At 39.1% G+C, this 13,611-nt stretch overlaps 2 protein-coding genes across 4 annotated transcripts; one reads left to right on the top strand and one right to left on the bottom strand.

Moving 5' to 3' along the window:
- Positions 1-846: 846 nt before the first annotated feature.
- Positions 847-1,617, bottom strand: msmbl (microseminoprotein, beta-like). The gene is made up of 4 exons (XM_087794766.1): positions 1,542-1,617; positions 1,385-1,469; positions 1,159-1,258; positions 847-1,080 (listed from the first exon to the last, which is right to left on the bottom strand). Exons 1-4 carry the CDS (start codon positions 1,542-1,544, stop codon positions 951-953), a joined length of 318 nt encoding a protein of 105 aa, XP_087650892.1. The 5' UTR covers positions 1,545-1,617; the 3' UTR covers positions 847-950.
- A 1,133-nt stretch (positions 1,618-2,750) lies between these two features.
- Positions 2,751-12,187, top strand: kansl3 (KAT8 regulatory NSL complex subunit 3). 3 transcript variants are annotated; one of them, XM_087794763.1, is made up of 22 exons: positions 2,751-2,885; positions 3,849-4,119; positions 4,203-4,373; positions 4,449-4,539; positions 4,635-4,820; positions 4,894-5,025; positions 5,176-5,292; positions 5,360-5,458; positions 5,653-5,724; positions 5,789-5,863; positions 5,951-6,108; positions 6,173-6,236; positions 6,308-6,496; positions 6,802-6,958; positions 7,147-7,224; positions 7,415-7,585; positions 8,191-8,278; positions 8,437-8,564; positions 9,621-9,727; positions 9,819-10,020; positions 10,548-10,660; positions 10,978-12,187. In XM_087794763.1, exons 2-22 carry the CDS (start codon positions 3,908-3,910, stop codon positions 10,978-10,980), a joined length of 2,613 nt encoding a protein of 870 aa, XP_087650889.1. In that variant the 5' UTR covers positions 2,751-2,885; positions 3,849-3,907; the 3' UTR covers positions 10,981-12,187. The 3 variants fall into 3 exon arrangements, with proteins under 3 accessions (XP_087650889.1, XP_087650890.1, XP_087650891.1); XM_087794764.1 differs by lacking the exon at positions 7,147-7,224; XM_087794765.1 differs by lacking the exons at positions 8,437-8,564; positions 10,548-10,660; positions 10,978-12,187 and having other exon boundaries at positions 9,819-9,956.
- Positions 12,188-13,611: the final 1,424 nt, after the last annotated feature.

The following is a 13,611-nucleotide window of genomic DNA, read 5'->3' as shown; positions in this document are numbered from 1 at the left end:
CTTTGTCATCACTGAGTTCAGCTCAACAAAATGTAAGGCACTCCACCACCTCTCTCCCCACACTCTTGTTGTTTATCAGCTGGAGGACCAGAGATCTGCAGACTCGGATTACAAACGTTCAGGAAAGTACTTGTGCACATAGTGAACTTTGCTGACACCTGGCGGTTAAAAGAATGAAGTGAAAGACATTACATCCGACAAGGTCTTTTAAATGTAATGATTTAAAGTCACGTTAACAACATGGAACGTTTTTGAATCATATAACGGAGAGAAGTCGTTTTTTTGTGGTGATAATAAGACTTTTCTTAGTTATGTTTCACTTTCTGATAGGGGGGAAGCTTTTGCATCCTTTATCTAAGTTGTAAAAGTCTCTGTTTATCGTTTTTTCATATGTATTTATTCATGATAATCATGTCAATTCCATCGAAATTCAATCATTAATTATTTCCTAAATTAAATACACATTCAGAAATCCTCATCTATTACTCCCCCAGGATCATGGATTTTCGTATGTCTTTTCAGTTGTCAACCTGCCAATGCCCTGTGACTTCATTTGTTTGGATAGTGTAGCTCTAATTTTGACAAATTCCCTGTCATATTTAATCTACCTGTCCTAAATGTTTTATGTCATTTTTTAAATGTAAGCTGTATGTATACTGCTTAATATCTCCTTTGAGGAATAGTTTAGTTGCAGGAACGTTTAAGGTTTTTGTTTTATTTAGACCTGTGAAGGATGGTCCAATAAGTAAAGTCTATAAAACCAGTGACAGACCCCCTTGCAAAAAAAAATTGTATTTGACTCACTCTAAAGCACATGACTGTTAGGGTAAGAAGTTTTGATGAAGCTTGTCAAAAATACATAGTTTTATTATGATTCATTGACAGTGTCATACATCATTGTTTGCTTCTTCACCATGTACTTGAGCACAACTGAGCATATTCCTGACACATTACTTTCCTACAGCCCCATAAATGACACAAAGTACTGATGGGTCGCCCATCTGGTGCACAATGTATTCACACAGTGTTTGGTTGAACACTGCCACACAATCACTGGGAAAATTCTTAGGAGTAGAGTACCTGAAAAAAAAAAAAAACATTCCAAACATGATTACTGGATGTTTAGATGTCGGACTATATAATCAGACGCGTACTTACGCTGAACAACATCCCTGACAAGAGCAGTCGTAACAGTTAGCGTTTCTCCATTGGCTGCCCGTTTCATGCCAGGCATCCTCAACAAAACAGTGGGTTTCATCTGTTGATGAAGAAGTAAGTTCAAAATTGAAGATACATTAAGGAGTACACTGAAAAGTTAGATTGCTACTTGTCCTTTTAAATAAACTGAACTGTACTGAACTGAACAAGGTCTATGTCGTCTTACTTTGGTTAGGTAACCAGGTGTAACAATCGGCTTCTGTTAGTGTGGGCAGTGCACACAGCAGCACAGCGAGGGCCAGTAATCCATTCTGTTGAAGACGATCAAACTTTCAACTTAATAAGACTAATGAAGGTTTAGAAATGTCTAGATCAGCACCTACCATTGTTGCAGTTGAACAGCAGAGTCCAGTCAGATGATTGAACTGTCAATGTAAGACTTTGCTTTCATAAACACTGTTTGTCTACTTTGGAACTTTGGAGTTAAACAAGAAAAGGCTGGGTGTGCTTTGCCAGAAGCACTTTTTCTGAGCCAAATGTATTAATTTAAATTTGCATTGTTCTGAAATGCTTCGAAGTTGCTTCAAAGACATTTTTCCATATTGTTTAACAGCTTGAAGACTTTCAGGTAACACATTATTTGGAAGACTTGTGGTGCAAACGTTGCTATATCCTGGCGGTTCAAAGATTGAATTCAAAGATAAAACGGGGTGACCCAAAAAAACAGGCTGCGACTTTCAATAGGTCTCTTTCCCTCTTCTTCAAGAATGTAATGCAACTTTTAGGTTAGGTTAGGTTAGGTTAGGTAGAACTGTATTGATCCCTCAGGAGTTCCTTCAGGAACTTTTGTCTTTAACTAGTCCAATATGTTTAAAACCACATATGCAAAGATTTACAAAGAGAGTTGATCAAATGTTAGATATGTAATTATTTTTTGTACAATATTACTAGAAATGAAAGTAAGATGAAAAATCATCGCAAGAGACAATAGCTTGAACATTCTAAAGATTATATTTATTATATTATTATTAGAAATTTGTATTCGGTTAAAAATATACAATCTTTTGTTAAAAATATATTTCCCTTATTTCCACATGTGACATACTCTCATTGTCCTTTAAGGGTATCGTCTGCATATCTATCTTTCACAACACTATACATGTCTTTGTCAAATGATCATTTGACGAATAGTAGATTATTTACTGATCGATACATTTAGAAAGATTTGAAATATTTTAAAGCAAATCTTACAGGAATTTCGTGTTAACACAGGAAGACAACTGTTATAATTTACAGGTATATAATTCGTTACATAATACGGCTGTAAATTTATCTTGAGTTATGTACCTGACAATTTAGGTTTGTAAATGTCTTTTGTAAAAATGTATTTATGACATTTTTACTCTATAAAGCAGTGTTGGATTTTACTGTTCTGTCCTTTTTGACTGTCACAATGCAAAATCCACTCCGGGTTTTGTGGTTCTAAATGACGCGCCACATAGTGGGTTGCCAGACATTGTACTTATGCCGCACCCTGGTTCGCCAGCGAATGAGCAGTCAGATCAGGTTGAGTCTGGCAACACATTACACCACATAAGGAAGTGTAGTCTACACGCAGTAAATAAACGCGCGTCTTAATAACGTCTACTTTAACAACAGACGCCATGTTTGTTTGAAGTGGGAATTTACAATCGTGACTTCCATCGTGATGTGACAAAAGACAAACGGTAACCAGCTTGGACGTGGATATATACGCCATACCATGCTAAAGCTAATGTTAGCATGCTGCCCCGACCGTTAATGTAACATAATATGAGAATAAACTCGAACGCAGTCGAGTATAAAGCGCTTCACCACGCTATAGTTGTATTCACAATATTCCGGTGCTTCTATTTGCAGTATTCTGTCATTTTACGAGTGTGTCTGGCGTTATGGACGCGCGTTGTTTGTGTGCTTGTAGACAAAGCGCCTGGTGAGACATTCGTCTGTTATTCAACCAGATCTTGTGTTTGTTTCAACAATGTGTTCACTATCAATTGCTACTATTTGTGCAGAATGAAACGTTAAATGAAAACAGTTTGGTTTGACATGAGGGCTAGATATAACCTTATATTTGACAATAACATTGTGGATGTGAAGTTTATCTTGTTTAGAAATGTTTATACAGTCATTGAATTCATTTGTTTTATCAGGTAGGATTATCCACTAGATGCATGTCTAGTTTAATATCTTCTTTTGAGCAAAATGTATGTCCAATCTGAGCTGTAAAGGTAGGAAATGACATGTAGAAGGGGAAAGATGTATATAAACAAAATGAATGTCATGTGCTAGTTACACCCAAGGCTTTAAACTCTAAAGACCAGAACAAATAAAACTGCAGATAGATTCAAGAGAATGATGTCAAAACCGGTTGGTAAAGAGAAGAATATCCATCACAGCTTTGAAATGGAGCTGTGCTGAATTTATCAGGTGCACTTTTTCGAAGAACGAGAGCATAATTCAATAAATAAGATCATAGTGGCTCTTTAGAATGGATTATTTAGAAGGGAACCACAAATTTGGTTAAGACCTTATATTATTTCTCATTTTTATTTTAAAACTTTATAGTCGTTTCCAAACCTGGCTGATGGGTAGTTTGTATGATTAAAAATGTTAAACTGAATAACGTTTTTCTTGCTCTTCTACTCTAGGTCGTCTCTAAACCTGAGAACTTTTTAGGGGCCCTCTGTGGCCCAGTAAAGTAGAGAAGATGCATCGCGGTGGGGATAAAGACTTTCAGACATCAGCGAGAAAGATGGGAACATCTTTGCTCTTCCAACTCTCGGCACATGAACGAGAGCTGGATTTAGTTTGCCTTGATCATAGCTATGCCAAGCCGTGGAACGCCCACCCAGACGCCAGCAGTGCGAGGCCTACCAGGACGTTGTTTGTTACCACACGTCGCCAATCTGAATCATTATCGTAAGTCAAACCTCTCATTATGCGTTTTTTTTTTCTACAGTTTTTTCAAACTATAATCTTTTTTTAATCTTCATTTTATACAGAGAAGCTGATGCATTACTAGATGTAGAGGGCATTGTTCCTTTGCCTCTTCCCTTATATGATAATCAGAAGGCTTTGAGTGTCATGAAAGAGTGTGAGCGGCATGTACTGTTCGCTCGCACACTTGCTGATGGTCCACCGCCCCCGGATGACTGGGAGGAACATATAAACAAGTAATTGCACACACTGTCGCCAGAAAATGTCTGAGATTCACCCAATATCAATCAAATATTTTTGGTCTCTTGTAGGAGTGGATGGTCTGTGCCTCAAAACAAATTATTTAATAAAGTGCTCAAAGCTCTTCAAGCCGAAAGGCTTGCACGCCTAGCTAATGAAAATGTAAGCATTCATTTCAGTTTACAGAACTCCACGTCTTGTATAGATTGATCAATATTTTTTAGACTCTTAAACATCTGTGATTCTGTTGTCCTCAGGCGTCCAATGAACCGATACTCCGACGCATAGCTGTAGACAAATGTGCCAGAAAGGTGCGCCATGCATTAGCAAGCGTCAACTGGGATACCAAATTAACGCAGTGGCTACACAATACGATGGTGGAATCATTGAGTCTGGCTATGCTGGCTGCATACTTGGATGTGCTGCAGACCCTAAAAAGCAAGGTGTTATAACTTACATTATCGATTTACTTCAAGTGTCAAATCTGACCACTAACTCTTTTTTTCTTGATGGTAGCTGCCCTCGCTGATTGATAGGATGCTGCTGACCAGCTCTGGAAAGACAAACACTCCAAGTGCAGAGGCCTTATCGTTGCTACTGAAACGTCCATGGGACCCAGCAGTGGGGGTGTTGTCTCAAAACAAACCGGTAATTTATTTGTCATTATGAAAAACTGCCTTTTGTAACCATAAAAAAGAAGCGCATTATTACATTAGAGTTTGAAATGGTAGGCAGATATTTGTATTTTTGTGACTAGGAAGTCTTATTGATTTGTATCCTCAACTTCTGACCTTACAGACCAAACTTCCAGGATCTCCACTCATCCTTATCGCCCCTTCATGTCCAACCAATCCCGCCCTTCCAACATCTCGACGAATGAGATTCTGGCAATCGCAGCTCTCCTGTTTGGGAAAAGTAAATCCATTTTGCTGTGGACTCTTTGTCTTTTCTATATAATTGACAATTGATCTTGTCGTCACAGGTCATTCCAGTTCACACTCACATCAACAGCAACTCTAGTATTAGTGTCACCCAGTGTCTTGAGCACATGTTGGGTACAGTCAGAGCCAAAGTCAAGGAGGTAGGTGTTCTTTCCTAGTTTTATTTCATGATGATGTATGAGAAATAAATCTATATCTAAAAGTAAAGTCTATAGTTCAACTGCGTTGAATATTAAGTTTTATTGAAGTGTTTTGTTAGTCAACTGCTGCAATAATAACTCAATGATTTCACATCATCAATAATAGAGTTTGAATATCTTTTTTTTTTCTTCAGGTTCACAGTCACTTCCCACACAAACCAATTGTTTTGGTTGGCTGGAATGCTGGTGCACTTATTGCTTGTCATGTAGGTTTTAATTGTTTTAATTATCGTCATCAATTAGGTTACTGATAATGATGCTTAATTCCAGGTTTCTCTCATGGAGTATCTGACAGCCGTCGTTTGTCTCGGGTTTCCGCTACTTTCAGTAAATGGCCCAAGAGGGGTAAGATAAACAATTATCTGTTTTTTATAGTCAATTACGTCGACCTCCAGCCAATACAGTGTGTGATGTTGTGTCATTCTGTTGCAGGATGTGGACGACCCCCTGCTGGACATGAAGACCCCTGTGTTGTTTGTGGTTGGTCAGAATGCACTACAGTCCACCACTGAAGGCATGGAGGAGTTCAGGGAGAAGCTGAGGGCTGATAACAGCATGGTGGTGGTGGGAGGAGCTGACGACAATATCCGGTAAGTCTCTCATCATTAAGGTTTTGGATATATATTCTCATGTTTATTATTTTTATTTTTGCAGAATTAGTGCAGCAAAGATGAAGTCGGAGGGACTGACTCAGACTATGGTGGACCGTTGTGTCCAGGTATGTCCTCCAACTGAAGTAAAAAAAAAAATACTTTGAGCTTTCAACACCTTTTTTATTCTTCCCATCAGGATGAGATTGGTGACTTCTTGTCCGGTGTACTCATGAGGCCAGACAGTCACAGCCATGCTTCTGGGGAGATGAGGGACCTGGACACGGAGAAGAAGAAGAGACCAAGACGGGAGCTTCCTTTTGACGTTGACAGAGGACGACCCTCCTCCCCTGCACTCCGAGTTCCCATCTCGCCATCCGGTTCAGAAGTTTGTAACACATACCTTCTTGCTTTTCCATCTCTTCCGTCAGCTAGCTTATCTGGGATTTTAATACTTACTTCCTCTTTTTGCATACCTTCAAGTCAATGCAAGTTTAGTGGTTTTCTTCAATAATGATTACAAATGTTAATTTGGTAGGATGTTAAATTAGAAAAAGCATTTTCCTCGCTTGAAGAATTGTGTAATTTAAGCAATATGTTCAAAATTATTTTCTTAATATTCACTTATTAGCCACGTCAACCTATATTTTAAGGTTGTATATAAATACTTAATTCTCAATAATGTATTGGCAGGACCTGTCCAGTGTGTGCAGCAGTCCCACATCAAGTCCTAAAACCAAGACGACTGGATTGTCTCCGGCACAAAAGTCCAGCCTGATCACAGCCACTCAGCTCCTTAAGACGCACATGCAGCGCTCCGGCACCGTGTTGTCACACAGACAAGCCCAAGGTCAGAGCAACAGCTTTTGTGACCTCAATAAAACCAAGCGCTTTCTAGCATAAATAAGAGGACAGTCCGAAATTAAGATTTATTCTGGTCACGCCGTCTGGGGAAAAGGTGTGACTGAAAATACTCTTCTCTCATCTTCTGTCTTCTCTTCAACTTTCCTTTCCTGCTATTTCTATAATTCCTTCCAGCTCAGTTTGCTGCTTTTATGAAACAAAACATGCTTGTGAGGAAAAATCTTCCTCCAGGCACTCCTCCTTGTATTTTTGGTAAGTGTTTGTCCCTCTTTCTTCTCTCTCTTTCCTCTCCCCCCTTTTTCATCAGCCAACATTTACCTTGTAATCTTGCCAGCTTCTGAGATATGTACATGTACTTTTACTAATCCATAAATATCTTGGGAAGAAAATGATGTTTCTGGATTGGACAGGAAGTCTGATCATCTTTGTATGTTTGGCACAGTGCCTGTGACGAGTGATCAGATGGAGGGTTTGGAGAGGGATGAGATGAGACCCCACGGCAAGAGAAGGCAGACCCCGAGCCCTACACCCAGCAAGGTTTCAAAAAGGGCAAAGATCAAGGTCACGATCGTTTCCCAAAGTGATGGCGCTGTTGGCACGTCTTCTCAAGAAGGTACCAAATTAAGCTCTGTTATCTTCTGCAATGCTCATAGACTTCTGAGAGTAAACAAGCGAACCAAATATGATCTTGTAACGCAGTATAGTGGAGAATTCATGTGTAACTAGACGCTGCATTGTTTCATTAATCTTGGTCAATCTCTACGTTGAACTGTAGTCACATCCCGCTTTGTTTATACAATGTGTCCTTTGTCCCTTGAAGGTGGAGACTTCCAGGATTAATCACACATTTTGCCAAAATAGTTGGTGACCTCTGGTTTGAACAAATACAGTTGTTCTTTGTTTGTTTAGGTTGGGGAGGTTGAGTGAAGTTCGCACAAAAATTCGATTGACTTTTGCATTTCGTGTTTAGACGACTTTTGGAGTGTAACAGAGTTTAAAAAAGATTTTCAAAATGCTTTTGGGCTTAATTAATAAAACAAAGAAGTCAATCTTGATTGAGGCAATTGTGCTGGTGTTCCATTCTAAAACGGTTGAACGGTTTCAGTTGAGATAAGATAAGGGTTTCTTCAAATTCTAAAATAATACCACGAATAATGTTTTTGAAAGAAAATCAATATTCTCAGTCGGTAAGATGTTTCTGTTTCTTTCTTTTTTCAGTCGGAATGTCTGGAAAGCCCCTTGGTATGTCGATTGGACAAACTGTTCCTGGAGCCAAAGAACTCTCCGGGCTTCTGACTGGCCAACGGTAAAGACTCTCACAAACAGTTGAATCCCTGCCCCTGGTTCATGATCACACAACAACGTGTAAAGACCTCCCTCCTGTCCTCTAAGCTTAAGAGCTTTAGTGAGAGACCTTTTCTGGGGTAGCTCCTGAGTAGATGGTGGTTATGTGTGTCACTGCAGGTCTGGTAGTCTCTCAGAGGTGTCTGGTGCCCTGTCCCCAGGCTCCAGCTCATTCAGCAGCGCTCAGCATTGCGTGGTGTCAGGGTCCTCCACACCAGTCCAGGCGCAAGCTCCGGCTACTGCCCAAGGTACCTGTGTCCTGCTCAGCCCTGCACGCCTGTCCGCATCGTCCACTGTGCCGCTAATCTCAGCGCAGTAGCCCTCGACACACTCACAGCGAATCAAACTGTTTTGTGTGAGACTAAATTTAGACGTGTTGACGAGGATTAGTCGGTGCCATTGATCACCTCTGTCGCCTCTGCTGCTCTGTTACTGCTTGACCTCCGACCTGTAGTCCATATGCTGCGTGTGTGTCTTTGTGTGTCTTCATACCTTTTTATTGTTTTGTCAACTGGGGTGTAGCTTGAATGTTGTTGGTACCGTCATGAAGTTTCTCAAAGTTCTGACTGCGTTAATTGTATAAATATATTTATATTCTCTGTGACTGTATGTTTAAATCCTACCTTATGAAACAGACAACTGTGTTTTACATTCTGATTGGGTGAGTGAACCTCAGAGCGCTGGGTTCTGTATATTCATTGACCAAGAGACTAAGGTATAAATAAAAAGGAAAACAATGTTACAGACGATGGTGAGGAGGCAGCTCGATCAGAGGAGCTGTAATATATCGTAGTTTTCTAAACTGACGAGGCTAAAAGATGGTCTGTAGTTCTTATAACGCTATTTGATAAATAACTCGAAGCTCACTCTTTTCCATTTAAGCCATAAACCAACACTCCAACTTAAATACCCACAACCTAAAACTAACCGTAAATCCCACCGTTTTATTTATTTCTCAGGGTGAGTAACCACAAGAATACCACGTTTAATTGTGTTTGTTTTTGAGGGTGTATAAACTGTGTGAGAATGTGGACAATGTTGTTGCTCTGTGCAACTCAGAGGTTGCATGATGCCATAATCACCATTTTCCATTATGAACAATCATATTTATTTTCTCCATCCTAATAATGAGTCGTATCCTGTCTGTTTCTTAATCTGTATTGTGTATAACTTACACGTTTATTTTCTTCTGATCACTGTGATGAGCGTTGTGTTCATTTTGTGTTGAATGGTTTTGTAACCGGAACCATGATAATGTTCAGGTAAAAACCTGCCACTTCACTGACCTGCCTTTCCGTGTGCAGCTTCTTCCGCCAGCAGTCTGCTTCAAGGCCTAAGTTTCAGTCTTCAGGAGATCGTCACCAAAGCCTCTAGCTTCCCCTCCACGTCAGCCCAGACAGGCGGAACGCAGGTAACCACAGCACCGGAGTCTGTTTCACTTGGACTTTCAACAGATTCTAGTCTAAGTCTACAGCTGTGACCCCTCTCTCTCTCTCTCGCAGGTCATCTGTGGGAAGCCTCAGGGTCAGCTCCTGAGCACTGCCGCGTCCAGCAGCAGCAGCACACTGCTCCGAGCAGTACCCGTGGTCACCACAGGAGGGGTGGCAAAGACCACCGCCATCCACCAACTTCTCACAAACGGGGGACTGGCCAAACTCGCCAGCAGTTTGCCGGGCCTGGCCCACATCACGAGCCACACAGCCGGTATGTCGAGAGCCGCCAAACCCAGGCGGCCACGGTGACGGTTCAGTTCAGTTGGTTTGACGTCAGTCTAGTGGAGAATGTAAAAAAGGAGGACCAGGGAGATTCTGAGGAGTTTTGCAGTCGGTCGCGCAGCTTCACCCACAGTTGATGTTGAGCGTGGTTTTCGGTTCCAGAACCAGATGTGTAGTGTGGGCTACTGTGAGGTGGCAGGAAGATTGGAATGTGGTTTTAAGTTGTGGCGTATGTCATTTTCTGTTCATGTTAATCGTCTTTTCATGTAACCATTTTTGTAAATGACACCTCGACTCACCCGCATAATATCCATCCAAGTGCTGGCTGCAATAAAAACTGGAATCCAACTCACGTTTTTATTGTTTTTGTTCAACCTGCATCTGCTGCTTGGCTGCTTCCTCGTCACATGACTCTCAATCTAAACGCATCACATCGCTGTCGTGTGACCCCATGTCACGAGTCGGTGCTTGTCTCACGCTTCGCAGCTGAGTCGTCTGTTTGTGTGTTGTGATCAGGGCAGAAAGCCCCGACCTCCATCACCGTGACCCTGCGAGGAGCACAGACCCTCGGTGAAGGATCTCCCAGCACCGCTGAGGGTGCAACTCCCCCTGGGACACATGAGCCCAAGGTGTGAACTTTGTTTTTTTACATCTTTATATCTGATGTTTTGACAAGTCTATAGATTCAGTGTAAGTTTTTTGACCCTCTGGAACATTTGACTGGAACGGTGGTGAGAGGATTCAGTAAAAACGAGCATGAAACCACAAGAATCTATCCAGAGTCAGAATTGAACTCGTGGTTTGTGGTCGCTGGATTGAAACCCTTGCCAACGTGGATGTTGCTAAAGCTAGTCAAATACAGGACGTTTATTTTAAATGTATTAAGTTGTGACTGTGGTCGACTTAATTCAAGATATTCAACTTCTTAATGTGCTGCTTGTTGCAGTGAACACACGAGGACTTCATAAACCCACGAAAATGAACTGCTGTTGGCCGCTTCCTCCACCCATATATGGTCATGGATGTACCTGCTTCACCTGCATCAGGACCCGCAGGTGGACCTGCTGCATCTCACTGAGGACGACTCTCTGTTTTTAACTGCGTATTTTTGTACCTCCGCGCCGTAATTCACTGTAATTACTGCCACTCACGGCAGCAGGAGAAGAGGCTTCACCTGGTCCATCACGAACAGAACTCACTTTAGAGGGACAAATTAAAAGCTTAAAAAAGATGTGTGAGTCAGTGGAGAACAACCTCTGCTCCTCCGTTACATAATAACACAACATTTTGTCTTTCTGTGTGATGTCTCTCCCACACTTCTCGGGGAGTTGAACCATCGACACTATGATTTAAGAAATAAGTCGAAAGTAAAATCTAACTGGTTACACATACGTTACTCTCACATGTGTGTTTAACCTTTTTCTTTATTGTACAGCATCATATATTGTCTCCCGTTTTCACGATTATCTATAACAACCGTGTTCCTAGATTTAACAATTTGCATTATTATATATTAACTAGTTGCTCTTTTATTTTAGCACATTTAATGACATTACAAAAATTTGATTTTTGATTCTATTATAATTAAGACATAAATGACCATATTTTGTAGATACATTTTCAAATGCATTTTACATTATTTTGGCAGCTTGAAAAACACTGAACTCAAGTACATTTACATTATTGTCATTAAATAAATAAAGATACTAGGATCTACAGATGGATTGTTACACTTTCCTATCGCACAGATTGGTTTGTTTTTTCTACATTTTTCACTTACTGTGAGTGTTTTTCTTTAGAAGCACATGTTTGGAAATATATTGCACTTACTCTATGTTGATCGCATTTATAATCTCATAACAAATGTCAAAATACGTTGACATGTCTGATGCCATTCATCTAGAATATATCTTTAAAATTCTGGTTTGGTTTAACAATTTTTCATGTTGTTTTTTACACACTATCATTATGAACTAGGATTTGAGTAAATATGCAAAGACGGTGTATCAAAGTACCACATCAAGGACCAAATAATGCAGAAAACCTGTTCCTCCACTGAGGTGTGATAGTGTCAATGCACATTTATGAACTGTTTCTTCTCTCTGTATATGGTTTAGTGTGTGTTACTTAACTTTTATTAAAATGTACTAAAACTGTCCATGGCTTGGATCTGGTTCATCAGTTCGACTTATAAAGTACAGAATTTCACAAGGCATATTTATGCTCATACAAAGGTGAATTAGTGACTAACTTCTCAGTGGGTGAGCGTGAGAGGTTTTCTCTTTGCGATGGACTGGCGTCATGTCCAGGGTGTCCCCTCCCTTATTATTATTATTATTATTATTATAGTGTGAATATGGTGACGTTATCTTATGAGGCGCTAGAGGGAGACATTGTACAAGATTTCTTTTGTGAATGATTATTATGTTGCGATCCACAAACATACAGTACAACATTAATGTAAATGTTTAAAAGATCAAAACTTGTTTGAAGTGTTAGGAATAATTCTATACGTGTATCAATCCGTGTTCATCTAAACCTCGCACTTTTTACTTATTCACACCAAGAAGATTGACATTTTAGGCTCTAAGGTTCTTAGTTCTGTATGTCACTGTTAATATTATCACTAGTTGCAAAATAAATATATAATAATAATTTAGCTAACTTTCCACTCAGATGGGAATGGCATGCTAGCGATTTAATAACAGTATTAGCATCAGTTATTCTGTTATTTGAAAATCAGAAAACCATTAAATGTTGTTTTTTTAAATAAAAATTCTTTGCACTTTGATGTCAAATATTGTTCTACACCAGGAGCGGGAAATTTATTTTTTATTTATATACTGTGACCGTTATAAGAGGCAAAAGTAAGACAGGAAAAACACTTTTTAAAAATGAATAAATAAAGCGACATTCTAAAATAAGATTTTTGTCTTTTTATTAATCTGATTTCATATCCCCTTATTTCTAACATTTGTTTTATTTAAGGATTCCAAATGATTTTTTTTTTTACATTTTTAATTAAATAAAAACATTAAATGCAAAATAAAAGTGCTAATGTGCCAAAAAAAGCTTTTCTTATATTTAATTCTGTATACATTCAATTTAGAAATGTGACATAAAATCACTTTAATTACTCTAATTAAAAATTAAAAACATTACCTATAAATAGTGATGGGCTGATGAAGCTTCATGAAGCAGTGTCATGTTGTTATTTCTAACATTTGTTTTATTTAAGGATTCCAAATGAAAAACACGTGCACCTTTAACATATTTTAATTAAATAAAAAACATTAAATGCAAAATAAAAGGGTTAATGTGCCAAAAAATAAGCTTTTCTTACATTTAATTCTGTATAAATTCAATTTAGAAATGTGACATAAAATCACTTTAATTCATCTAATTAAAAATTAAAAACATTACCAATAAATAGCTGATGAAGCTTCATGAAGCAATGTCATGTTGTTAAGAGGTCAGTAGGTGGCGCCATCAGTTGAAAAAAAATATTCATTTTAAACTTTTTTTGATTCAATTTTCAATGTTTCATTAGAACAGTTGTTCAAAGCAGCAGAAAGTAGTG

This window comes from Callionymus lyra, chromosome 1, assembly GCF_982586985.1.
Source record: "Callionymus lyra chromosome 1, fCalLyr1.hap1.1, whole genome shotgun sequence".
Lineage (NCBI taxonomy): Eukaryota > Metazoa > Chordata > Actinopteri > Syngnathiformes > Callionymidae > Callionymus > Callionymus lyra.
This window is presented reverse-complemented; position numbering and strand designations above follow the sequence as displayed.